The sequence below is a fragment of the Pteronotus mesoamericanus genome, unplaced genomic scaffold, assembly GCF_021234165.1.
Source record: "Pteronotus mesoamericanus isolate MK-2021 breed Mesoamerican mustached bat unplaced genomic scaffold, CSHL_Meso_final contig_94, whole genome shotgun sequence".
In the NCBI taxonomy this organism is placed as follows: Eukaryota; Metazoa; Chordata; class Mammalia; order Chiroptera; family Mormoopidae; genus Pteronotus; species Pteronotus mesoamericanus.
This window is the reverse complement of record NW_026555285.1, coordinates 27,886,227-27,914,107: the sequence shown is the minus strand read 5'-3', so window position 1 is coordinate 27,914,107 and position 27,881 is coordinate 27,886,227. Positions and strand designations below refer to the sequence as shown.

General features: G+C 35.8%; 1 protein-coding gene, 1 non-coding gene and 1 pseudogene across 2 annotated transcripts in view; 1 reads left to right on the top strand and 2 right to left on the bottom strand.

Moving 5' to 3' along the window:
* Positions 1 to 27,881, bottom strand: part of PIBF1 (progesterone immunomodulatory binding factor 1) — a 177,386-nt gene that overhangs the window by 108,682 nt on the left and 40,823 nt on the right. Inside the window, exons 9-10 of the mRNA XM_054586420.1 lie at positions 26,487 to 26,612; positions 14,164 to 14,262 (exon numbers count right to left, since the gene is read on the bottom strand). Coding sequence (XP_054442395.1) covers positions 14,164 to 14,262; positions 26,487 to 26,612 — 225 coding nt within the window. The remainder of the gene's footprint in view (positions 1 to 14,163; positions 14,263 to 26,486; positions 26,613 to 27,881) is intronic.
* On the bottom strand, positions 6,892 to 7,082 carry LOC129081212 (U2 spliceosomal RNA). The gene has a single exon (XR_008530281.1). It is a non-coding gene; the product is annotated as a U2 spliceosomal RNA (small nuclear RNA).
* On the top strand, positions 8,964 to 10,750 carry LOC129080999 (probable inactive 1-aminocyclopropane-1-carboxylate synthase-like protein 2; annotated as a pseudogene).

The following is a 27,881-nucleotide window of genomic DNA, read 5'->3' as shown; positions in this document are numbered from 1 at the left end:
ATATCTTTTTTTGGACGTGGATATATTTACCAAATGTAAATCTATGAAAATATCCCCCAAAGCAACAGAGCAGCAGCCTATAAAGAAAGCTGTATACTCTCTCTTGCTGGTTCAATTCACATGTAAAATGGCCAACAATGATTCTAGATTTCTAAGAAAGCATCCTAAAAAGTGTGTAGCCATAAAATGTGCTTTCCTTCATTTACAAACATGGTGCTACTGAGAAGTCACCAGGAGGGCATGTACTTGAGTGCTTTTTCTAGCAATACTACATATTTGTACTGATTCTATCTACTCTCTTCTCTTGTGACTCAATATCACACACTTGTGAGGCAGCTGGCTAGACTGAGAGAAGACCATGGAACTCACCTGTGCTGTTTTTCCCAGCCCAACCCTCCAAGGAAGTCTGTAAGTCAAATGAGCCTGAAACCTTGGTGTTACTACCAACATTCTCTCTAAGCTAATTAATGAGACACACATATATTTGATCATAATTTTATTAAACATATATTTGACCATCATTTTATAATGTGGTCTTAAGCTGGATTCAGCTAAAAAGTGCTTAAGAATTCTAGTATGTATAAATTCTCTGAGCTTTATTTTCTTATTTCATCAATTATTTATTAATCAGGACCTGAAGCAAACAATTCATTGAATTGCATCTCTTCTTTTCTTTTTTTTGCATTGTGTTCCCATTACCGAAAAATAAGTTTCATCTAGAAATTATTCCTAATTCCAAGCCGTAAGTGCGACCATAACCTCTGGCAACAACTGAGCAGAGTGGGCATGGGCTTGTTAGCCGAAGTAGCACAATAGCACTCTCCCTTTGGAAAATTTGATACAGAAGGCTTTGGAGGAAGTTATTACTTTTAAAAAGTGTGTATGTATATACTTATTAAATTTATTCAGGTAACAATTGTTATTACGTAGGTTTCAGGTGTACAATTTCATAGTACATAGGTATACTCCACTGAGGCTCGCCGGTGAAGTCCAGTCTCCTTCCATCATACACTTGACCCCCTTCCACTCTTCTCCTCTAGCATCTCTTTATTATGTAAATAAGTCTTTACAGAGAAATTCTCAAGATCCTGGATTATTATTTTAAAACAATTTTTAATAAGTTATTGTAGAATAGTTTTACATTTTATTTTAGCCTACTTCAAACATCCTGAGTCATTTATTGCTGTGAAAAGAATATAGTATTATTTTTGTCCCAGTTTTATTTCCTTTTCTACACACACAGTGTCAGAGAGGCCTTTCTTGACTATCTATCATGGTGAATCCTGCCCAAGCCATTCTTCTTCTTTACACAACCTCGTCCATAGCAATCACCAAAACGTATAATTACAATAATTATATACGTTTGTTTATTTTGTCTCCCTCAACTGATTCTCAGCAAGGGCACTCTCCAGTTTGTTTACTAATATGTACCAGCATCTGGCACAAGGTAGGTATCAATAATTATTTGTTGGCTGAATAAATGGGAGGGGAGGAGGGAGAAGGAAAAGGTGGTTGTGAATCACCAGCTTTCTTGTTCAAGTGCCTGGGCAAACGATGTCAGTCAGAATGCCAGACTATGGGAGGAAAAACAGGTCTGGGCAAGAGGATTAACCGAGTGGGGAGAGAAGGAGCAACCAATTAAGAGGTATTGCACACAATTACAACATGACACCAGTCAAGAAGTAATGAGCAGTTGATCCAGGATGATGGCAACCGGAGTGAAGAGAATTTTATAGGTGCTACTGGGGTAGAATGTATAAAATTTGGTAAGTCATTATACATAGCAGCAAGGAGAAAGATTATTCTGAAGATTCAAACAGAGAGAGCTTTAAATGGTAGTAAAATTTACAGAAGTGAGGTCAGTTGAAGCAACTTTTTGTGTTGGGCAGAGTGATTATGTCAGGGAACAGTTTGTTTTAGAAATACTGAGTTTAAAGTTCCAAAAAGACATCCACATAAAAATATCAGTCAGGTGGCTAGAAATCTCAGCTTATCAGGCATAAAGGTATGGTTCGAGTTTAAGAACATTGTTGGTCATTCCTAAAGTAACAGAGGAAGCTGAGTAGAAGACGAGGAAACAGGGGAAAAAAGAATACACACACTCACACAAACACACGACCAAGTGTCATGAAAACAAAATAGAAAAGAAAAATTGAAGACTGTTCGAGATTGAAGGAGACTGAAGAGGCATGAGAACTAAAAGTGGTGCATGATTCTGGACTAGATCTTGTACCAGAAGATAAACTGTAATAAAAAGACATTACTGGGATAAGTGACAAAATGGGTAGAAGTACTACTATTAATGTTGTCCTATATTTGAAAGTAAACTGTGGTTACGTATTCCTAAAAAAATAAATTGTGAAGAGGTAAAAGTATATGGTGTATTCAATGTACTAAAGTATTCAGGAAAAAAACCCCAAACACCCAATGTGTGTATGTGTGTATGAGTGAGGAAGGGAAGGAGGGAGAGAGACAGAATAAGATGATAAAGCAAATGATGCAAAATGTTAATAAAGGGTGAAACTAGATAAAAGATAATACAGAGGTTCTTTGTGCCATTCTTACAGTTTTTGTGCACATACGAAATTGTTTAAAATAAGAACCTAAAAAAAATTATGGCCAAGATAGAATGAAGGAGCACAGCCTTGATTTTAGAAGGTAAATAGTGAATTGACCCCTAGAGTGATGGACATTGAATTATTCAGAATTGAGGAGAAAAAAGGTGTATGTCAGGACGTATACAAAGAGCATTTCTCCACACCAAACTGTTCCATTTACCCAATAAAATATGCATAAAATATAAGCAATATAAGCAATAAATTATCCATGAATAGTTAAGGGACTTCCTGGGACACTGTTGCTGGTGGGACAAGGAATTTCAGATCAGACCAATACCCAATAAAGAAAAAGAAAGATAGATGAGAGGTGGCATAAAATAAAATCTATATGCTGTGATCTGAATATGGGACTTTCTTATTGGTTCCTTACAGAGCCTTATATGTCTGAATTGAAAAGGAACAGATATTTTTGATCTCAGCAATAAATTTCTTAATGCTTTCATGTTTATTACATTACTACTAATTCCAAAACCTTTACTGGGGAAAGCAATGGAATCACTTGTGGGTAATTTAGGAAGTACTGAGTACAGCTTGAGATACAATCCTATACAAGTGAACAAATTTATGTCAGATGGAGCAGCAGTCTAAAAGCCAAGAGAAAATTTTAGAAATGGGGCTAGAATATTTCAATACAAATAAAGCAAACGTATGGGAAAATAGAACATTGAAGGAATAACAGAAATCAAGTAATGAAGAAAATATAATTTTATAAACTATAGAAAATCATTAGAATAACCCATTAATGAGAGTATTTTGCAAATCAGCAAACAAAAAAATTCAGATACTAAAAATATCATCTAAAAAGTATGAATTTATTATATATTCTTTCTTTCACAAAGTATGACAAGAGGAACTTAATATACGATTGAGAATTAGGAATTTATGCATTCAAATGACAATTATGATGTGAATTACATTATGTAACCATGACATCTAGAATTAACGAATAAAATTATCACAAAGTGAAATAAAGTTTAAGTACAATACTATAGCTTTTATTTCTTAAAAATTTTTTTTTTTAATTTTTTATTTTAGAGGTAGGAGAAGGGAGGGTTAAAGAGAAGGAAAGAACATCAACGTGTGAGAGAAACGTTGATTGGCTGCCTTCTGTACTCTCCCTGACTGGGGACTGAACCTGCAAACCAGGCATGTCCCCTTACTGGGAGTTGAACTATTCGGTCTGCAGGCAATGCCCAACTGAGCCACACATGCTGGGGAAGTACTATAGCTTTTATTTCTAATCCTATTATTCTTCATTCCATTAAGTTCATTTTGCAAATGATACATACATTGACTTGTCACTTGAAGAAGTCAGAAGCAGATTAAAAAACAGATAAACAAAGATAAAACAATATAATATGAAAAAAGGCAGAATAAAGACAAACCAAAACTGTTCTAATCTTGGGGCTAAAGCACTGAATGGAATCTTAAGAAAGCTATCTTCTACATCAAGCTTTAAACTAGCCTGGTGTGACATAAAAATACCTTACCTTATTCACCTTCTATTTTGGTATTCTACAGTAAAAAAGAGGACAAAATCCAACTATAATCAGAAATGTTGTAGAAATTGAAAACATAACATCAATTATCATTTAAAAATATTTACAGAATGAATTGCAAATCAATTTCAAAATGTAAAATATATATCTTAAAACATTTAAAACAATCATAACTTAAAAATACTATTAAAATTAATTCGAGGTGGTAAGTTTACTTTAGATTCATATATAGGCCTCTCATGTAGGCTCCCACAGATGTAACAGTGTATTCAACTTATTCTATTATTCACACTGATCAAGTACGAATATTTCCCTTTTGACAGAATCTTTCACATGTGTAGAGATTGAAAGTAACAGACATGAGGTAATAACATCATATTCATGAAAACTGGATTTGCTACAGTGTTTTGCTGTGTATAACACACACTTTTTTGTCCAAATTTTTGAGGTAAAAATAAGGATGCAAATTATATGTGAATAGTACTAATTCCATATCAATATAAATGTTTTTAATTCTTTTATTTATGCTTATGTGTTAAAAGTGTAACTCTAGAAAGCAATAACAAAATCTGTATGCAAAATAATACCCTGGAATATGATAATCGGATTTGTTTCTAAATATAAATAAATAAGAAATTGAATTAGAAAATTAAAATTAAAGATTTTTTTTTCTGCTGAAAGTTAGGGCCAAAAATGTGGGTATGCATTACACTGGGAGCATATTATATACAGCAAAATACGGTACTTATTATTTTACTTAGTATTAGATAAATTATTGAACTTGAATTAGAACCTATGTGGACCTTTTTTTTAGAAAAAAGATTTTAATATATTTTTTAGAGACAGGGGAAGTGAGTGAGAAAGAGAGGGAGAGAAACACTGAAGGGAGAGAAAGATCAATCGGTTGCCTCTTGTACGTGCCCTGACTGGGGACTGAGTCTGCTTACCCAGGCATGCGCTCTGACTGGGAAATGAACCCACAACGTTTTGCTTTGTGGGACGATGCCCAACCAAATGAGCCATACCTGTCAGGGGCCTACGCAGATCTTTTATATCTCAGAGAATTCTATTATTTTATACACAATTAAAGCACTTGAATAAAAAGTCCTTTCATTCATATTTACAGGTGGCATACTACTTTCTTACATTTTTCTTTATAATAACACTGGTTGTTTAATCATTTAGTGAGGAATATGATAAAGAAAAATTTATAACATATATAAAAAAGTTGAGACTAATTATACCTGATTAGAAAATTGTATATTGGCAAGTCTGAAGCTTTATTTATGTAAAGTATGATTCAGGGAAATCGTAATCCATGTAAAGACTCAAATATATTTGTTTATTCTGATCTTGATACCAAGGAAGCAGAATCATATATTTGATTATTAAAAACTCAACCTCTGAAAAATAAAAATATTTTTCCCTGGGTTTCACTGTATACAAAAGCACACATGATATTCCCAAAATATATGAGTTCCAATATTTCTAGGCAATATATACTCAAAAGAATTTCAGTGGATATTAAACAAATACAAAGTGTCCTTTTCAAATAGTTCTAAGCACTAAGATTTTATTTTGAAAACACAGGAAAAGTGAACTGCAGAGATTTAAAAAAGTTATATACTCAAAATTAGTTTGGGTTCACCATTCATCTTGTATGGTAACTGCATTAATGTGTTAACTCTTTTGAGCTGTTGTCACAGGTAATTTCAGGATGAAAAAGACTTCAAACTCATCAAGCTGCCCACTTGATGCTTCAATCCTTATAAGCACAGTCCTACTGAGTGCTTGTCCAGCTAATGCCTACACACTTCCACTGACGGAGAAAGCTATATGACAAGGCATTTTGGGAAGCCTCAATAGCAAGTTTACCTTTACTCTTTCTTCTTATGTTTACCTAGTGATCCCAATTCTATTATTTTAAATCTTCCAAGTGAGAAAACCAGCTCATTCATCTAAGAACTCTTCAAATATTTGTTGACAGTTTTAATCTAGCACTGTTAGGGTACTTTGAATCCACAGTTTGCGTCACTTTCCTTCTAAGACCTGGGTTTAAAGCGTGGTGCTCAGGTCCCAGCATAATTCTATAGATGAAGGTAATTACCAACCAATTCTAGATATAACTTCTATTACTGTAGGATAATATATCCGTATAGACATCTCCCAGATTATTTTCACATTTTAATTCTAAGCATTTATTTTCACATTTCAATTCAATTCAATTATACTAATAACTCAGGTTTTCTGGACCCAAGTGTATGATCTTATACCTATTCATTAAGTTTCATTCAGGTCATTAATTTCTGCTTGAAAAGATCTATATGGATTCTTCATTCTGCAGTTCGGTTTCATTGTTATTCTTCTCTATCTTATATCAAATTTGTAATATAAGGTGTTTTTATTTTTACTCAAATCACTGACAAAAATGTAGAAATATTATACTAAATGCAGTAATATAACACTACAGAGCATTATCGATGGCCATGATAAACCTACCTCTTGATTATTAATGATTCCCTAAAATCATCTGGGTAAAGCCTTAAGGAGCCACTAATCCATTTACCTAACTTTGAATTGTGCCCATATATTCCCCATCTTGTTTTAGAAGGATATTACGGAAAGTCGTGGCAAATCACTTGTACACTAACTTCATTTCTATGATTTACCAGTGTAATGTCCTTATTAAAGATGGAAATGTAATCTGCTTTGATTTATTCTTAAGAGAGCCCATCCTAACTTTTGGTCATTTTGCTTTCTCCAATAGCAATCTTTTTTCTGGGGTGGTTCCTGGAAGTATTGCAATGCCAGGTCGATGCATGGAGTGGACAGAGCAAGCTCCCATTCCATCTCCTAATTCCAAATATCCATTTAATATATTTTCCTTGGATAGAGTATGTATCAAATATTAAACTGGTAAGAACAGATACTATGCCTGATCTTAACCAAAAGGCTGAAAAGCGATCCAAAGCAATGTTAACAACCACTGCAAACATGGCTGCTTATTGAACACATAATCTAAGACATGTACTTATAATATTTTATTATATCTAACCCTGAAAATAACTCTGAAAGGTTAAAAATGTCACATATCAATGTTTAAATAAGACAAAAGAATATATTGTAAAAAATCTATATTCAACATCTGTCCCCCAGCCTCCCATTTTTTTATTCCATAAGCAATGTGTTTATATATACCAAGCAAATACACACAAACATAAAATATACATTGTATTGTTTTTAAATTTATATAGAAATGACAGCATAATATATATATAATATACACACATATACTTATCTACACAGATGTGTGTGTGTATGTGCGTGTGCGCGCACTATATCTCCTGGGTGAAAAAAATTAGTGCCTCTATATGGTTATGCTGTCACATATATATGGTTCTGCACCTTGCCTTTTTTTACCCAACAACATATCTTAAAGATTTTTCCTTGTCAGGATATAGAGTTACTTTATTCCTTTTGTATAGCTACATGTTTTATCCTATAGCTGTAACCATGTACTATAACTTATTTAGTTACTGCCAAAATGTCAATGAATGTTTGGGATAATTTCAATCTTTTGTAGCAGCAACCTATGCTATAAAGAATAAATTGTTATACATGATATTTTGCACCTAGCAAGAATATCTATAGGATAATGTACTAGAAATTAAATTCCTGGCCAAGAGCAATGTGCCCTGTTCTTTTGACTGGTTATTAAATTACTCTTTAAAGAGGTTGTACCAATTTAAAATCCACTAACAAAATAGGAGATTGCCTGTTTTTCTATATCCATGAAAACACAGTGTATTATCAACCTTTCAGTTTTTGCTTGAAAATAACTAATTTTAATCTCAATCTAATTTTTACTTATAGTTGATCTGCAGGAGGGTCTTCTTATGGGAAATTAATCACATGATTGTGATAGGAGTTGCAAATATTTTTTTTCCAGATTGCTTTTGTCTTTTGACCTTTATGGTAGTAACTGCACACCAACATTTTTCATTTGTAAGTACCTATGTTCATTAATTATTACTTTTACAAATTCTGAATTCCAAAAGTGTTCTGCAACCCAGGACTATGGAAACACTGTCCTATGGTTTCTCTAGTACTTTAATGACTTTCATAAAGACAGCCGATGTATTTGGGATTTATCCTAGTATTAAGTGTGAGGTATGAATCCAACATTTCTTTTTTCACCTTTTTGGGTACCCCAGGGACCCGAAATAATTTGCTGTTCTTATTCAGAAACTCACTTATTTTATTTTTCAATATGAACCATAGACTCAGTATGTGTGGTTAAAAAAAATCTTTCTGTAAGAAGAATAAAGTCTGAGGATCTAATGTATGACATGCTGACTACAGTTGATAATACTGTATTGTTTAACTGAAATTTTCTAAGAAAGTAAACCTTGAATGTTCTCACATGTAAGATAAAGATGTGAGGTGGTGGAGGTGTCAATTAACTTCACGGGGGAGGGATCCTTCCACAATGTATACATATATCAAATCATCAGGTTGTCCTTTCAACATCTTACAGTTTGTTCATTATACCTTAATAAAGCTGGGGGGAAAAAAATCCCCTAACCCTGTGAAGATTTAGGAATCTATCAGATTAGTAAAAAGTTTGAGTGTCCAGAGGTCTGAGGAATACCAGGGGATCTCTTCCAAAATAAATGATAAATTTATTACCTCTGTAAAGTAAGAAGGCCAGACCCAGTGCAGACAGAAGCTGCAGGGGACACAGTGCCGTCTCAGGGGGCAGGCGGGCCCTATGGTTGTGGCAGGGCTGGCCTTTTATCTCCAGGAAAAAAGCTACAGGCACTCCTAGAAACTCTGGACCCACCAAATGTGTCCGTTGTTTGATCTACAGATTAGTAGTACTATAAAGAGGTTATTTTTTGGAAAATTCTCACTTTGTCCCCTGAAAGGTAAAGACTGGCCCAATGAGGCCAATACAGAGAAGACCACGAGTCACTAATCAGACACCCTCCACAAGCCCTGTGGCCAGATGAGGGGCCAGGGCCTCAAAAACCAGAGTCCCTCACCCAGCTGCTGGAGTTGACCCTGTGCTGGCAGCAGACTGCAGAGGACGACATCATGCAGCTGGAGACCAGGCACCTGCAGCAGGAAGCCATCCTCAGCCACTTACTGCGCCAGGCTGTCAGCCTCTTACAGTCTGGGGCCACAAGCAGCCCGGAGCTCCAGCTGAGGTGCTCTTCCCTGGACACCATGGGTGGTGTTGGAGGTGGGCAGCAGGCCCAATCGTCCAGGCAGCCTGACCAGCTAAGTCACCAACTGAGTGATTTGGAAGCTGCATTTGTCAGTCATAATCTGTCCAACCATGGGGTTGACATCTCTACGTTACTCCACTCCAGCTTCCAGGACTACAGGACCTACCGAGGAGACACATGCCACAAGGACAAGGACACCTCAGACTTCACTAACCTTGGCATCAGTGAGAATAAGCTCTGCACCGATCTGAGGACTGAAAGCCTGAGTTGGAGTGACATGAACTACACTGTCAATGGCCTGCGATATTTTGATGGGATAGACAAGCATTCCTGTGGGAATAAGTCGCACAGTTCCTGACCTGCTACTGCAAGGGACCTGCCCAGCTTGATGCAGAAAACGTGGCGATTCTAAGCGGCTGCTGCTCTGTCTTCCATTCGTTGACCATGGTTCTGTGTAATCCGGGTGAGGCCTTTCTGACCTCTGCCCACTTCCATGCTGGTTTCGCCTATACTTCCCGCCTGTGTGTGAAAGTTGAGGTGATTCATGTCCACCTGGACAATGAGATCACTGACGTGAATACCTAACCATCCCAGCTGACTGCACAAGCTGGAGAAAGCCCTGCTTGAGGCTAGTCTTAAGGGGGAAAAGGTCATAGGCCTAGTGCTCATCAACTCTCATAATCCTCTGGGAAACACCTACCCCCGGACTCACTGAAGGAGTACCTGGAATTTGCCAACTGGTACAACCTCTGTGTGATTATAGATGAGATTTACATGCTGTCTGTATTTGATGATTCCATTGCATTCCACAGTGTTCTGAGTATGGAAAGTCTGCCTGAGCCCAACAGGACCCATTTGATCTGGAGCACCGGTAAGGGTTTTGATCTCTCGCTTGCGTTTTGGCACTCTGCGCTCCCACAACAAGGAGGTGGCCCCTGCCGTGAATGCCTTTGGCTTCCTCTGCGGCATCTCTGGCATCACCAGCACACACTGTGTCGGCTGCTCCAGGGCTGAGATTGGACTGACAGTGTGCACCCGCCCACTAACTGCTGTCGGCTGCAGGCAGCTCACAGGTACATCACTAACAAGTAGAATGCACTTAAGACCCCTTTTCTCAATTGGGGCTCTGGCCTTCATGTCTGGATCAGCTTTAAGGAGTATCTGGACCCATGCACATTTGAGGAAGAGCTGCTTCTTTATAGCTTCATCCTGGACAACAAGCTAGTATTGTCCCCTGGTATCATACACGTCCTACATGTGCGAGGAGCCTGGCTGGTTCCGCGTCATCTTTTCAGATAAGCCCCTCCACCTCAAAGTCACGATGCATTGGTTCTCTCAGGCACTTGTGGAGCAGAGGTTGGATTTGAGAGTGAAGCAAGTGAAGGATGCATAAAGGGAATAAATGGTCTGCCTCCCGACCAGCAGCTCCAGCCAACTGCATGCTCAGGGTGTCTGTTACAGCAGTGTTGGCCTACTGCTGTAATAGAGCAAGCGGTGGCCCCCTCCAGAAGCGGGCTTCTCTGACCCAGTCATCACCTTCAAGCTGAACCTCTTGGAAGGGGCTTTTTGTACCCTTCCAAAACTTTTTGGAAGCTTAATACCTTTTTATTCTTTGCTAGCCATTTTGTGGTATGAAATGATTTTAGAAGGTTTTGTGTGGGTAAGCTTGTAGGAATAAAGGGAGTTCTGGATGCATTTCATTTTGTATTCTATATTTAAATTCCCTTTTTGAAAGAAACAACGAGAATGAAAGAAGAGAAGGGGAGGGGAGGGGACAGGAGGGGAAGGAAGGGAAGGAAGGAAGGAAGGAAGGAAGAAACAAAGAGGGAGGGAGGGAAGGAGGGAGGGAGGGGAGGAGGAAAAAAGAAATAAAATAAAATATAAAATTAATAAAATAAAATACAATAAAATAATAAAATTCCTGGTTCCAGTAAAGGGTACCTGAAACACATTCTTATCTCTCACCATATATGGGGGTCAGGCATAGTAGATAATAAGAGTTTCCTGGAAGCCACTGCTACTCAGAAATGGCTAGCAATAAATTAACTATGAAACAGAAGTGACTCCAAACCACTCAATCCAAATGCATCCCTACCTCAATCCCCTTTACCAGGATCCCAAAAGGCCTGTGCAACTCCAATACCACCCAACAACAGGAAGGTAGTGTGTAGACATAAAAATAAACCTGGCTGGTATTTTCATACGGATCCCATTAAATGTATAGTTTAACTTTAAAAAAACTGACATTTTCATAAAAAATTGTTCTGTATGTACACCATTCTCTAAAATAAACTTTGGATGGATGATAGGTATAATATGAAAAATATAACTATAAAAACTCATATGGAAGAGTGAAGGTACAATAGGGAAAGGAACAGCCATTCCAATTCTGAAAAAAGTTTTCAAGTTTCAGGAAAAAGTCTTGAAATTTTTAACATGAATTGTATTGCATTACATTAACATGAATTGCAACTGCATAAATTAAGAAAGAATGAAACTGTAGAGACACCAAGAATCCTCCTCTTTTGAAGTCATCTAGCAACATTATAGCCTTAAAGTAGAGATTTTCCTTTTATTTGCTGATATTATAGCTTAAAAACAAACAAACAAGTACCTTTACCTGTTTTAAGCATTTTGTTAAAGCCCACACTCGTTTTGAGTTTTAGATTCCAGGGTATCACTCTCATTTATTCAGTCAATAAATGCTTGGTCCCCTAATGCCCTTTAAAGGCGTGAGCATCAACGCTATTTGCTGCTCGTAGGTTATTTCTATTGTGTCTAGAAATACTCTGTTTTTCTCCTTGTTTGGATTGATTTAAAACTACTGCATTTAAGGCTGGTTGAAAATCAGGCTCTGAATAAGCAAGGTTTTTGACTAACACTTCAAGGAGCTAAAGTCCCTCTCCTCTGGCAATTTAAAAATGAGCTGTACCAGTTTATTCAATAGTCTAATGGAAAATGATTTGGAAAGATACCAACTTTTTAGTAACAAAAATTTCATTAGTAAAGATTAATAATAGAAATAGTTAAACAAATTAGTTTACAATAATAAAAGCAAACATTTCTACAGTCTTAGCAAATGTTTTCATAGTACTACTTAATGTGCAAGACACTGTTCTATGTGCTTAATAAGCATTAGATAATTGAATTCTCAGTAATTCAGAAGATACTTTTAGGTACAAAGTATCCCATGGCCTTTAGGATAAATACCAGTCTCTGAACAAGTAGGTAAAGAGTAATTTTAGGTGTTAAGAAGATTACAGAGTTTAGTATAAATATAAAGTGGCCTATTTTAAGGTCTGATTTACTATGTTCCTCTTTCCAAATTCACAAGAACATACCAAAGCTAGCAAGTTATAAAATTCTGCTTGGTTTACTAGCTAAGATCTTATGCTTTCTTTTAAAGTTTGTTAGTTTGTTCATAAATATTATTCTAGAGCCATTACTAAATTTATCACATTTAAAAACATCAAAACAACAAAATCCACAAAAAAGCCAAGTAAATCTTTAGTGCAAATCATGTAGATACATAAATAGAAGGGTTATACATAATAGAAGATAAGTTTAAAGATAGGTTGTAATACACAAAAACAGCTGATTTATAAATTTAATTTATATTAAGATCTTTGGAATTAGACATATTTTCACATTATAGGAAAGACTTCTTCAATATTACATTTATTCAAGTTCTTTGATGGGTCAATCAAGTTTATAAAGTTGATGTATATTCAGAAGTATAATAATTCAAGCCATTCTAAAAGATTTTGACAATCTAAAAAATTAAAAATAGGTTAACTATATGAAGACTTGCCTCAATCTTTAGTTTCATGTATTGCTTAAATCACAAATAAATCTGCAACTATACATTTAACAATTAAAAGACCCATTCAACTTATTTTCCAAGTTTATCAGTATGTCAAAGGTATATGAAAACTTTTTGTACTATCTTAGTAACTTTTCTGTCTGAAGTTATTTCAAAATAAAAAGTTTTTTAAAAAGTTAAGCACTATTTATTCTCCATATAGTCAAACCACTGAAAAATGCAGTGTTCAATGAGGTAATGATGTTCACCTTAATATTCATTAATGATTTTCTGTGTAATTAGCCTATTAAATATCCTTTACTATTGATAAATGAAAGATAAATCATTCTCTCTTCCTCTCCCTCCCTCCTAAACATGAACCAAAACATAAAGATTTTCAAAAAATGAACTGGAGAATGTACAATGAATGGTACAACTACTTTGGCAGGTTCTCTTAAAGTAAAATATTAATTTATTTTATGATCAACAATTCCACTCCTAGGCATTTATCCAAGAGAAATAAATAAAAACATATGCCCACAAAAAAACATGTATAACAGATGCTCATAGCAGCTTTATTCATGGTAGCTCCAAACTGGTAACAACCAAAATGCCCATCAATAGGTGAATGAATACACAAACTGTGGTACGTATATTCATACTCAGCAATAGCAAGGAATGAACCACTGATACAGGAATAAATGGATGAAACACAGAATAAGGCTGAGTGGAAGAAGCTAGACACAAAGGAGTATATACCATTTCGTTTTAGTCCAGAAACAGCAAAACTAAACTATTGTTACAGAAATCAGTGTTTGCAAACTCCCCAGCGTGAGTGAATTGCTCTTTATCTTGTTTCAAAGTATAAAAAAATTATACATTGTAAAAATAACGCATGTATATTATACTTCAATTGAAATAAAAATTATACTTTATTAAAAATATAATTTTTAAAATCCAAGTGACAAGAACAAAAATAGGAGTTTTAAGATTTCTAGTTTGAGGCTGCTTACCTGTCTAAGAGCTGATTATGTTTTTCTAAAGCATCCTTTTCAGCCATCACTGCTCGGTCCTTCTCAGCCAAAGCATTATCCCTTGCTTCTCGGAGATTTCTAAAACGTAAACATACATTCAGTTACTCTAAATACATAAGCATCCATCTTCTAAAGGTTAATAAACGAGCTTTTGTGGAGCTGGACTCTCTCACCATCTTCAGGAGCCCTGAGAAGATGGGAAACCAAACTGTGTGTTGTGTTTGCCTGGCTTGGTTACTTTCTGTAGCAGCACACGCAGGGGCAAACGTGGTCTGTCTCTAAATGTCATGTTACCTTTGTTCGTAACTTTTCTCCACAAGGGCAGAAGGCAGACTAAACAGCAACTTGTTTAATATCATGATACCATATTATATTATATATTATTATTAATACCATATTATCCATGAGACAACTGAGGTTTTGAGATGTTAATAAGTGTGTTACAAAATATTTTAAGTAAAAGATATAATATAGTGGTCACAAGTATTAAAATGGAAATGAAGTCTGGGGTATGAGCGAGGGAACGACTGAAGTGGAAATAGGCCTTGGGATCTCACTTGCAGAGAAAGGGAAGAGAACGGCACACAGAAGGGCTGACAGATTAGGAGAAAGTGGAAGGAACAAAGTACATGTAATCCTGATGAGATGACAAACATTAAAGTGGAAGTAGTTATACAAGTAAGGTGGAAGGCTAGAGATTGATGCTGGCGAATGGTGATCTGAAGGTGGACTAATACTGTACTTCCAGTGACAATTTTACTGTGGCCACTGCAGTAGCTACATGAAGTGAAGCGGAGATGAAGGTCAACATTCATGCCGGGCTCAAGGAAGTATGAGGCCAGAATACCAGATAAATCACCCACTTACAGTGCTGATGATAGCACTGTAATTGAAATTAAAATTGATAGAAAGATACATTTAGTGATAGTTAAGGGAATGTCCAAAAGGTTACAACAGTGAGTAACAAGGAGATGATACAGCTAGACATGAGCCTTTAAAGATCAAATCTTGCCCTGGCTGGTGTGGCTCAGTGGACTGAGTGCTGGTCTGTGAACCAAAGGGTCACTGTTTTGATTCCCAGTCAGGGCACAAAGCCTGGGTTTTGTGGGCCAGGTCCCCAGTAAGGGGAGCGCAAGAGATAACCACACATTAATGTCTCTCTCCCTTCTCTTTCTCCTTCCCTTCCTCCCCACCGCCCCCCGCCCCCGTCTCTAAAAATAAATAAAAATTTTTTTAAAAAGATCAAACCTTGTATTAAATTTTTAATACACTGAGAGTTTGGATTAAAAATATCAATGGTAAGCTTCTTTAAGAGGAGTGTTTGTTTTTTTTTTGAAGAAATCTTCTTCTTAATAGTTACAACGTAGATTATAGCATAAATGATTTTATTTACTTAATGCTCACAAATCCTTTATGTTGTTTTTTTTCTAACCTATTTTATAGCTGAGTAAACTGAAGTTTAGAGCAATTAAATACCTAGTCCCAAGTCACGCAGTCTAAGTGTTAAAGCCATAAGTGAAGCCCAGCTATGTCTTATTCTAAAGTGAGTGTTTTTTTAATACATCATATTACCTTATCTCCCATAAAGAACTGAACTAGAATCTGGTCTTATTAGAATCTGGTCTTCAATTTTTGCAGAGGATGTCAGTAAGGAGTCTTGAAAAGCCACGCACAGATTGAATAAATACACTTAATAACTATTGGATAGAAAATCTTAGTGGTCATACATGCTGTGCCAGCACTCAATGTCATCTTTTGCATTGTGCAAAATTAGCAACAAATTTAAAATTTAAAACATGTCAACCAATAAAGATTCATCAGTGAAATAGTTTTTGAGCCAGATCTAAAGTAATTTAAAAGAAATAAGGTAACTCTTATTTAAAAGAAAATAAGTGCATTTAAAGTGGATACCATAAAATGGCATATAATTTGCTGATATCATCCTGACTGCCGTGACCTTCAAAAATATTCTATTATTGAATTAACTGAAACATGAAAGTTTACTTTTATAGATAGAATAAAATTCTCAAAGTATATTAGACATCTATACATTTTTCATTCCTAGATAGTCTATACATTTTAGCCAGTAAAGCATCACAAATTGATAGCAATTTTCATTTCTCAAATGTTATTTCAGTAGCAAAATTCCAAGTAGATCCCATCTACAGTACCGATTAATTATGAACGCTTAGTTGGTAGCGGGAGGAGCTTCAGTCCCTAGCTATATTGCCTTTCCTGTAATAATGGACATTAGAAATGAAAGCAAATCCCAGAGAATGAAATAAAACCCAGACTAAACTAACAGTAGGGCTTATGAAAGGAGGGATAATTAGAGGGTAACTAGTACATTCACCATGCCACGTCTATATCATCCAGCCAACTATAATTAGTGCTCTATTAAGGTATAAACAAAATTTTATGGCCAAAAAGATTATTTTTCATTGGAAGAAGAGAGGTGAGTGAATAAGGGAAGACATGTAAGTTGGACCTAGAAAAACAAGTAAAGTCAATTCAAAAAGAGAAAACTGAAATGAATCAAAGTGCTAAAAATTGAGGCTTCTACCCGTAAGTCCTCTCGTGTTTGCTGATGAGATTTCTGTGTAAACCCATCTTCCTAATCAGGTACTGCAGCTTCCATAACCCTGCCCACAACCTGCACACATCAATAAGAAGCAGCATAAGAGAAATACTTCCTTTAATATTATCTTTTGACTTCTAATGTTTCAAATAAGTCTGAGAGAGATAAACTGAACCATTCTTCCACTGACAATAATAGTAATAGCAAACATAGAATGCTTACCATGTGCTAGGAAATATTCTAGGTACTTTACATGTAATTCTTTTATTATTTATAACATACTATGTTATGATAACATGTTATAACTTAACCTCCACAGCAATCCCACAAAGTGCAGGCTGTATCATTACCTCCATTTTATAAAGGACAGGACTGAAACAGAGAAGTTAGGTATTGGACTACGGTCACATAGAAGAAAGCTATGGAGCTCAACTGTGAACCCAGAGCGTCTGGTTTTAGAGTCCTGCTCTTCATCACACTAAGATTTCCTTTGTTTCACAGGAGTTATCTCCTTAGGAAATTCTGTCATTATGAGATTTATATTATATGATTATTTGATAGCACAATTAGATGTTAAAAATCAGCCTTGAGACCCTGGCTGGGTAGCTCAGTTGGTTAGAGCGTCATCCCAATATGCCAAGGTTGTGGGTTCGATTTCTGGTCAGGGCATATATAGGAATCAACCAATGAATGCATAAATAAGTGGAGCAACAAAAATTGATGTTTTTTTCTCTTTCTTAAATCAATAAATAAAAAAAATTAAGCCTTGAAAAAACTGTGAATATATTATATACTTGTTTTTACGGTCCTCGTTGTTTCAAATTTAGACTGGTTTTAAAAACACCAGATGGATTGTATTCTGGCCATAGATAAAAGCATAACTGCCATATAACTAATACGTTATCCATTTTTTAATGTTAAATGCACTAGAAAATGTAACAAAATGCAATTAAAAAATAGCAGGCATTCAAATGTTCTTCAAAAGACACAGTTGAAAAACTGATAGAAACTACATGTAACATGTATGCGAGCTAAGGAGGCTTGCACATGCAGTTTGAAAAGTCCAAACTGAATATATATTATAATCAAGTGTAGTTATAATAAATATATCAATATATAATCTATACACGTAATCAAATATATATGTATATATAAACAAGTGTAATTACAATAATGGAGAAAGATGTTGGGAGTTGGCCAATTGACCAACACTACAATGAATGTTTTAAGATATAAACATTCTAATATTTCATCCTTAAAAATGCTTTTAAAAACCTAACATTTGGTTCCAAAACTGTTTTTCATGATTCTTTCACGCTGTTTCCTACAAACTCCATCTGCCATATACATACTTCTCTCTCCCATCCACCCTGTGTTTGTGCGTAGGAGGTGGATTGAGAGGAAAGATGACAGAAAACTATCTCACAACCATGGCCTGAAAACCTCAGTACCACACACACAACGGCAGACTTCTGGTCAGGGTGGAATGCATTTTCTTACTACTAAAGATAAATTTTATGGTACCAATATGCCAAATCTAAATTTATGCTGGAAAAATATTAAGAAAAATGTTAGAAGAATGAGAAAAACTTTAGGAGCCATTGAAATTCTAACAGAAATAAATTAGAGTTTGGCAATGCCAAGAGCATGTCTTAGTTTGAATAAATATCACTAATGCCTCCGGATTTGAAATTTACCAAGAACAAACAGTGAAAAAACCATGGTTGTCAGAAGAGCTCAGAAGGCGCAGCCAAGCAACCCATTCTTCTCCTTCTGCCTCCATGTAAAATATTTTTGGTTAATAAAAGTGAAAATTTTTTTACAGTTGGAACAGAAAGGAATCGAAAGAGTCTGTTTATATGATAAGCTTACTTATAGGGAAAACATCTGAATAAATCACTCTTACCTTCAGTTTTTTTCCTAGACGAAATATAAAACTGCTCATTTCCATATCTGATGCTTTTGTTTTTAAGATGGCATAAAATAGAAGGGTTACAAGTAGATTATCTGCTGTTGTATAATCAATGACTGGCAATTTTTCCTTTACTTAACTCAGTTGAAAAGTGAATGGGACATTAAAAAAAGCAAACTAAAAATTTTAATATAATTTATAGGGAATGTTATTCATTTTAAGAGTAGAAACTTCCTGAGGGCTACTATTGGCTGAACATGCTATACTTTCCTATCCTTTTATTAAGTTGGTGCCCAAGCATATTGGGTTTTTTTTTATAGATATGAAAACTTGGGCCAAAAGTTGATAAATATCTAACCCAAACTGTGGTTTAAAAAGTTATGAAAAATTGAAGCACCAAAATGGAAAACACTTGTTTAAAATCCATTAATGTGATGATGTTTCAAGAGCCGTTGATAAAATAAAATTAATATATTAAAACGAAGCCAGATGAATCTAGTGGATGGTTAACTGAGTTGCTAGTACATTTTAGTCACCATGCTTGGTCCTCCTCAAATCCATTTCATTATAAATATTTGTGTAGGTTTTTATCTAAACCAATAGTCACCTGATTTCTCCAAAACAGGGCCAAATTTATTCTTTCATTCTACCAATATTTATTGAGCACTTACTATGAACCAGGCATTGGTATATGGAATCCAGTACTGAACAGATGAAAATCCCTACTCACATGGAAATTACTTCTAGTAGAAAAGAAACCAAAAGTATGTTAGTAGGTCCTAGGTGCTGAGGAGAAAAATTAGGCAGAGGAGGGGCTAGTGGGCAGCGAGTGTCAGGAGGCTGTGGGGGATTTGAGGGAAGGTAGCAGAGAAGAGGTGCCATATGAAGACTTGGAGAAAGTGAGGAGACAGGGCTCAAAGGAACCCAGGAGTGAAGGGTTAAGCAGTGTGAACTGTAAGTACAAAGGCCCTGAGGTGAGAAATGTCCCTAATAATAGTTAAAGTAAGTGACTACAATAGAGTAGTAAAGTGAGGACAGGGGAACTGGGAGCAGATCATGTAGTATCATAGTCCATAGTAATCATTTACACTTTTACTGAGTGAGATCCTGGAGAGACTTTATATTTGAGCAGAGAAGTGATTCCATTTGAACTACTGTTTAACAGGAACTGTGCTGAGAACAGACTGGCGATGGCACAGAAGAAAGCTGGGGGACCATGTGAGAGGCTCTGGCAGTAATCAAGGTAAGTGATACTGGTAACCTGGACCGAGGGGGTGCCTGTGAGATGGAAAGAGATCATAAGTTTTGAAGACACAACAAAAGGATCACTGATTAATAGAACACAGAATGTGAAAAAGATAGAAGAGGTTCAAGAAGATTGGAAGGTTTTTGGTCTAGGTAGACAGAATAGAGTTGTTTTTAATTGAAACGGATCAGACTAAAAGCAGAGCAGGTTGAATGGACAGAAGTTTGCTTCTGGAAATATTAAATTTAAGATGCTTTTTATATAACTAAGTGGAAATAAGACAGAGGAGGCTGCAAAAGATGCCAGGGGGACAAGGAGAGGGAGTGAGTAGTGCCCGGACTTTCTAGAGTCGGTAGAAAAAGGGGAAAGGTAAAAGTGAAGTATCCTGGAAACCAGTTCAAGAATGTGTTTCCCAGAGCAGGGAGTGGTCAATGTATTAATATTGCTGATAGGTCAAATAAGATGGGAACTCAGAATCTGATCATTAGATTTTTGGCAACACGAGGGTCTCTGGGGACTTATAAGAACAGCTTTGTTGGAATGGTACCGGGGTGGGAGTGGGGCAAAAGCTTCATAGCAAATTTTTAAAAATGGGGGAGTGGTGGTAAAGAAGGGGCGCACCAGACTCTTTGCGGGTATGTGGCCAAAGGGGGGGCAAAGAAATGGGGCAGCGACAAGAGGGGAGAGTGGAGATGAAAAAGGCTTTATAAAGATGCGAGAAATACTATGTTTGCACATGGTTATGACCTGGGAGGAAGAGGAAACCTTTGCCAACACAGGAGACAAAGGGGGGGTACTGCTGGCGCCGTGTCCTTGCGCAGGAGAGAGGAGACGGGCCCTCGTTCCACGTGCAGAGTCTGGGCCTGAGAAGAGCAGGGCCAGAGAGGTAGGTCCTGTCAAAAAATTATACCATTTTATAGAAAAATAAAGGCCTTTCTACAAATTTTCACAATTACAAATGCTTTTATAAAGTTCTGGTGACGCGTACTACCCAGTCCTTAAGTGTGAATTGGGGTTTGTAAACTCTCTTGAGATCTTCTCAAGAATTCTAAATAAATTTACCACCGAAATTACAATTTTAATAAGAAATCTTTTGTCAGTTTCCACAGTCTTAACTCTAAAATGGCAGTCTGCATTGCAGTATAGAGTCAGATGTATCTAGTTTAACCAACTGAAAAGTCTATACTCATCAGCAAATCATACCCTTTCAGTTTCCTCATTTGTGGAATGGGGATACTAATACCTACAACCTCATAAAATGTCCCATTTAATTACTTCTACAATGTATGTTGACTATAACACTTGATGCAAAATAGGTATTTATTGAGAAATAAATAGTAGATATTGCTAGTATGCTATCTAAATATAAAAATCTAAATAAACAATATGAAGATATTCATTTAGAGAATGATAATTAGGGCAATGGTTCCCAGGATTTCTTAGTTTATAAGAAGAAAATGGTAACACTTGCAAGAGTGCACTGGGGAAAACAGAGAAGACCGCTGGTACTCGGAGGGCTGATGGGGCAATGCCTGGAGCACAGCAAAGAAAAATTTCTAGTAAGAAACTATGTAATCTTAGACAAGTACTTTTGGGCTTGGTCAGAGCTGCCATATCTGTAAAAGGTCAGAAACTGTTACCTTTTTTTCTAAATCTTGTCTGCAACCTTGAGTTAATGGCCATGTCTGATTATCCATGTCTCTGAGACTAGTAAAGTAGAAAAGCTGGAGTCATTCCTCATGTAGCCTGTCGATCACTGGGTCTTGCCAATTCTGCTACCTAAACATACTTCAAATTCAGATCTTTTTGTCTCCATTTCTCATCTTCACTTAAACTAACCAATTGTCTTCTAACCAATCTCCTTGCCTCTGTTCCTTTTTCAACTATATATAATCCATTCCACATTGCAATCACGATTTAAAAAAAAATAAATATATCATGTCACTCTTACACTATAAAACCAACCCAAATTCCCCATTGACAATAGGGCCTTTCGTACCTTACCAGTCCTCCCCGCCCCCATGCACTATACAATGCAGGCAAATCCAAGCTCTTACATAGCTCAAACTCACTTTGCTTCATATCTGACACACCCTAAGATCCTTGAAATACTTAAATATTATTAATTAAGCACTAAACACATGAGGTAATTGCCTATAGGCAAAAAGAACATAGTTGACAATAAAAGATAGCTAACAAAATTTCATTTACAATTATTTGAGAAGTTCAGATACAGAAAGAGTTATACTTTCAGAATAATATAACTGAAAAGACAGAGTAGAATATTCTTAAGTTCTCCCACTAAAAACAACTTTAAAAAGTATACAGATATCTGGTAAGATATGAAGAAAAGAAGTTTGCTTAAGCACTAATGAGATATACACTTTTAAAATGATGAATGGAGCCTCTGTACACTGGAGTTCCAGTTCACCTACTGCAATGCATTCCATATACCCAACTAACCTTTGTAAGTAAACTTAGATGCACGATTCAAAGGTGTTTAATATCACTCCAAGATTCTACACAAATTTCAAGCTTATGTCATTAGTTTCTTCTTGAGTCCTTTTGGAAGGTGATAGATTGTGATCAAGATGGTTTTATTGAAATGCTGGGAAAATAAAAGTCACTAAAGCAATACCAATTGCACTTAAAAGCATATTTTCAATCTCTTTTTCCCTAATGCCTCTCCCTCATACAAATAATTGTAAAGCAATCTGGACTTCCATATTCTGTGCACCATCAAGAGCATAATGAATATTTCTAACCAATTCATTCTTACCATTTTTAAGTATCACTATGAGAACAGTTCTTTCTGTTTACAAAAATGAGACTACCTTAGGTGAGGGTAGTTTTAGTTTCAGAAAAACTTAATTAGCTGAATTTATCTCTCCTTACTTTATTATCTCACAGTATTAATTAGGCATAAATAGTTAGCTATTTTATGCAGAAATTTAGATTAAAAATGGCATGCAGACCCTCAATGTCTATATTGAGTCATTTAAAAAATGATTTAAATGCTAAGGAGATGAATACTTAAGAATAATTACATATTTTGTAATAGTGCCATTTAATAATAAACCATTCCATAATGCAATCAGTTGACCTTTATATAACGTTCACTTTACTTAAATTGTCAAGGCAATGATAACAGAATTTTTAACTACTGCACATAGGCAAAAGGTATCAAAACATCTACCATTTATATATATAGCTATAACTTAAAATGTACTTTTCACATATATTATCTCATTTAGACCTTATAAGTTACTCTGTAAAGATAGTATTATTAGCTCATTTTATATTAGAGGAAATTAAACTTCAGGGATATTGATATATTCACTCAACTAATACGTGGTAAAGCCAGAATTTAAGTTTAGTCTTTTTACTCCAAATCTCTTTCATAATACACGTCCATTCAAGGAATAATCCTTTTCCTCCAAATGTGTAAAGGGGTCTGTACATTCTAGTTAGATAATACCTACTAGGCAAAGAGTTATATAATAAATCTCATCACCAGAGTGAGTTTGACTGCTTATTTCCCACAGCTCCAAACTGGTATTTTAAAGCAACTATAAGGTACAGAAAAAGACAAGAAATCCAATGAATAGATTGAGCCAAAACAGACATACATACTATAATCTAACTACAGGAGGCCTTCCTTTTCCACAGTTTGTTACCCACAGTCAATCATGGTCTGAAAATACAAAATGAAAAATTCCAGAAATAAACAGTTCTTAAGTTTTAAAATGCATGCCACTCTCATCGGTACCATGATGAAATTTTATGCTGTCCTACTCCATCTGGCCAGGGATATAAGTCATCCCTTTCTCCAGTGTATCCCCATTGTATATGCTCTCTGCCCATTTAGTCACTTAATAGCCTTCTTGGTTATCAGATCCGTTGTTACAGTGTAACAGTGCTTGTGTTAAAGTGACCCTTATTTTACTTAATCATGGCTCCAAAGCACAAGAGTAGTGATGCTGGCAATTTGAATATGCCAAAGAAAAGCTGTAAAGTGCTTCCTGTAAGTAAAACGAGAGGTATGTATAGGAAAAAAAACATGTGGTACATAAAGGGTTTGGTGCTAGCTGTGGTTTCCGACACTGGGGGTCATGGAACATATTCCTTGCGAATAAGGGGAGGGGCTGCTATATATTATGTCTGACGTACCCAAATACCTAAGTTCTTTCTTTGCTTATCTCTGCCTTTTCTCAAGTCTTTATCTCTTCCACTTTCTTCCTCTTCCCTCTCAATCCCTTAACTGCACAAGTATGACTGACTGCAGACGTATATACCAAGACTGGATGGCACGAGTTTCATCTTTCATTTCCACATGTAAGAGAAAACAAAAAGCTCTCTTAATATGCTCCGTATAGAAAGCAAACCAAAGGCAAAATATATTTCTCTAGTCTAATCATTTAACTTTCTTCTAAAAATGTCTATTGGGGGAGGGGTAAGATTAAGCATAAATATGCAATTGTAAGTATTTCATGTATTTAATTCATATGTAATAGCACACTCTGATAAAATACAATTGACACAATTAAACATCCAAGTCCAAAGCAGGTAATTAATTTGTCCAGACATAAAAATATCCAAATGCATAAACTTGCGTTTTCTAAGTCTTATGTTTTATAAACGAAGAATACTAAGATTCTTTCCTTAATTATTTTCAAGTTGTAAGATTTCAAAAGAAATAATGTACAATTTATTTTGACCTTGTAAAGGACTAGGGGACCTAAATTGTAACTACAGTTCAATCCCGCCAGAATTAGGAAGCTTATTCAAAAATATTCAACCACCTAAAATACAGTTGGATTATTGTGACATTAATAAAATGTCGTCTGATAAAGGCAAGCTTATGCAACTAGCAGGCCAGGAGTCCCTATGCAGTTCAAAGCCGGCTGCATGGTGCAGTTTAGCGCCACTGCGGCAGCTGCCCACTGCAGCTTCAAAACCCACCGGGTCGTTCTGGTGCCTGCGGCTGCCTGGGGCTTCCAGAACAGGAGGCCCAATCCCAGGAATCTCCTGATTAGGTGGTGTCCATTCTGAGGTAGGTATGGAGTCAGAAGAGTGGGGAAAAAGGAAACCTTCCTGCTTCCCAGGTTCCAGAAATGGTCTGTCAGCTGTTTCACAACTACTTCTACCAACTTTCTTAGAGAATAGGGGCTCATTTATCTAAATGTATATTACCATGGGATGCATTTTAAAAGATTTTTTAAAAAAACCAACAATAACAATAAAAACTAAGATGATTTGGACCCATTTTCCTCTTCCATTTCATCTCTTACAGCTCCCTGCTCCCCATTCTGCACTCCAGATATACTGAATTATATTGTTTACTCAAAAAACTTCATTTAAAAATTTCTTTAAAATTTTTATGTTTTTTTCATTACCGTTTACCCTCCTTATACCTCACCCCCCGCAATGACCCCACCGTTGTCCGTGTCCATGAGTCCTTGTCTCCAAGGTTTTTATACATGTTATACATTCATTCCTCCAATCCCTTCCCTAGAGAGTTTTAACTCTGGCCGTCATGCAGGTGTTAGCTTGGATATTTCTCCCTCCACAGAGTCTTCCCTGACTCCTCCCAAGGCTGGATTACATACACTTTGTGTATGTGGTCTCATCCTGCATATCCTGCTGTTTTCTCCATCATCTTCATACTTATTTTTCCTTTGTCCTTACCCTGCGTTAGACGACTGGCTTTGTGAGGGCAGAGGCCACCCCTGCATCTATGGCATCTAGCATGTATCTGGCACAGTGGGTCTCAATAAATATTTGCTAAATAAGTATGTTTATTGTGTGAAAGCTCAAATGTAAACTTTTCTAACATTAATATTAGTCTGATTTAAAGTCTTGCTTGTTGGCAAAGATCAAAATATCATATACTCAAGTCATGCTGATAAACTAGTATAACAGTTAAGCAATTTCAAAATATTTTTCACACTAAAATATAAACTTTCAAAAGCCATATGAACTATAATGATGATATATGAAAATAAATGCCATTGAAATAAGCATTTATTTTCCCCTAATACTGCCCATCACTAAGGAACCTAATCTATATTGATCTGAAAGTAACTGCATGAATAAAAATTATCCTTCTTCAAAGTTATGTTACATGCTATCTTTCAGGACCAGCAGCTAAATGAGGCATATGCAATACTTCCTATTACTATTCTAGTTTTCAACAATTTCCTGGAGATTTTAGGCATTGTTACAGGAAGAATTACTGGCATCTGTTAGTACTCTCTAATTTCCTTCCATTTCTGTCCTCAATCTGAACTGAGGTAAAGGTAAAAAGACAAGTTGCCAGGGTAATAAAGAGATAATGGGAATACCAGAGTAAAGAGGCCTAAGGTCTGATACACCATGTTCTAAGCCACTTACCAAACATCTCAAAACTTTAAAGTTCCATTATTTATACTTATAACAAATCTTCTTTAATGTATTAAAAAAGACATTATGCCACAGAAATAAAGTTTAATTTCAATGAACCTATAAGCTTCAAATGAAGAGAAATAAAATATACCACAAATTTTATACTTCTTTTTTTTTAATACCTGTTTTCCCGTTCATACATTTCCCTAGAGGCACTTCTAAGTTGATCAATTTCTTGATTAGTTTTCAATTTGATTTGTTCCAGTTCATCATGTAGTTTATTTTCATATTCTGTTTTATAATGGTCTCTGCAAGGAATCAAAAGGAATAACCATCAATTATTTTTGTAAAAGAAAGAAGTATTTACCCTTCATGTAAGATTTTAATATGTCGAATATGGTCTAAATATAATGCTGCTTGAAATCATAGTTATTGCATGTAAAGCTTTGTAATTCTTAAAAATACTGTTTCAACTAGTTCCACCTAAGATTCCCTTTTAAACATTCTGTCCTTAAGACTTAATCACTAGATGAAATGTTAGTTAACCCATTTTAAAAATTATTCATTTTCAAAAATATTTTCCTAATAGTTTTTAATGTGCACGGCTGAAGATTTGAAAACTGACGCACACGGGGTGCCCTTCATTTAAAAGTACAAATCATGTGCTGCAGGCTGACAGACAGATAACACGGGGGGGGGGCGGGGCGCAGGTAGGTTTCCACTTGCGAGTATGTGCACCACAGAATTTATTCTCATATTATTATCTATTAATTAATGTATTATTTTCCATATAAACCACTGTAAACCTACTTTTGCCCAACCCAGTATTAAAAAAATATGTAAAAGCAAAATGACTCTAGCTGACTCTTTAGGAAATTTTTCCTTCGAGGCACATCAGCTATTGCCCTTGTGATCTCAGAGCGAAGTCAGGAAACATTACGCAGGGCGTTAGCAGGAGCACAAACCGGACAAGTCCTGCAGGCTCAGGAAAAAGTTATGAATGTGTGAGTTCTTAAAAGGATAGGATTTGTTTTCCTTTTTGATGTACTGCTAAAATAAGTAACTCAAACATTATAAGGGCTATTAGTAGAAAGGTACTATAATAGCTTGTATGTCTAGTTGGGGAGAGAAGGCGGCATTGAAACAGAGGAGTCTGAGCCCAGAGCCTGTATCTTTAAACTAAATACAGTGCTGTCTTCTCATTCTCCTCTTTGTTTCACAGTCAGGAAAAGGTCAGCGTGGTCAGGCTCCACAGGATTAGATTTTCTTCTAAAAGACACTTGTATAGAGATACTTAGATACCTTCCTTCAAAAATACTTACATAGAGATCTTAGAAATAATATAAATAAAAAGTTACAGTATATGTATATAACATACCTAAAAGAAACAAGCTTTTGACTGCTGGAAAAGCCAAAAAGTGTTTTTAAAAAAAATCAATTACAATGAGAACATCTTATCAGGAAACAAAATGAACTATTATCTTAACCTCACTCTATAGACCTTAACAAAAAATCTCTTCTTTTTCTCCAAAAGCAAGAATTCCCTCAAAGGAGCTGGTGTTAATTTATATGTCTTT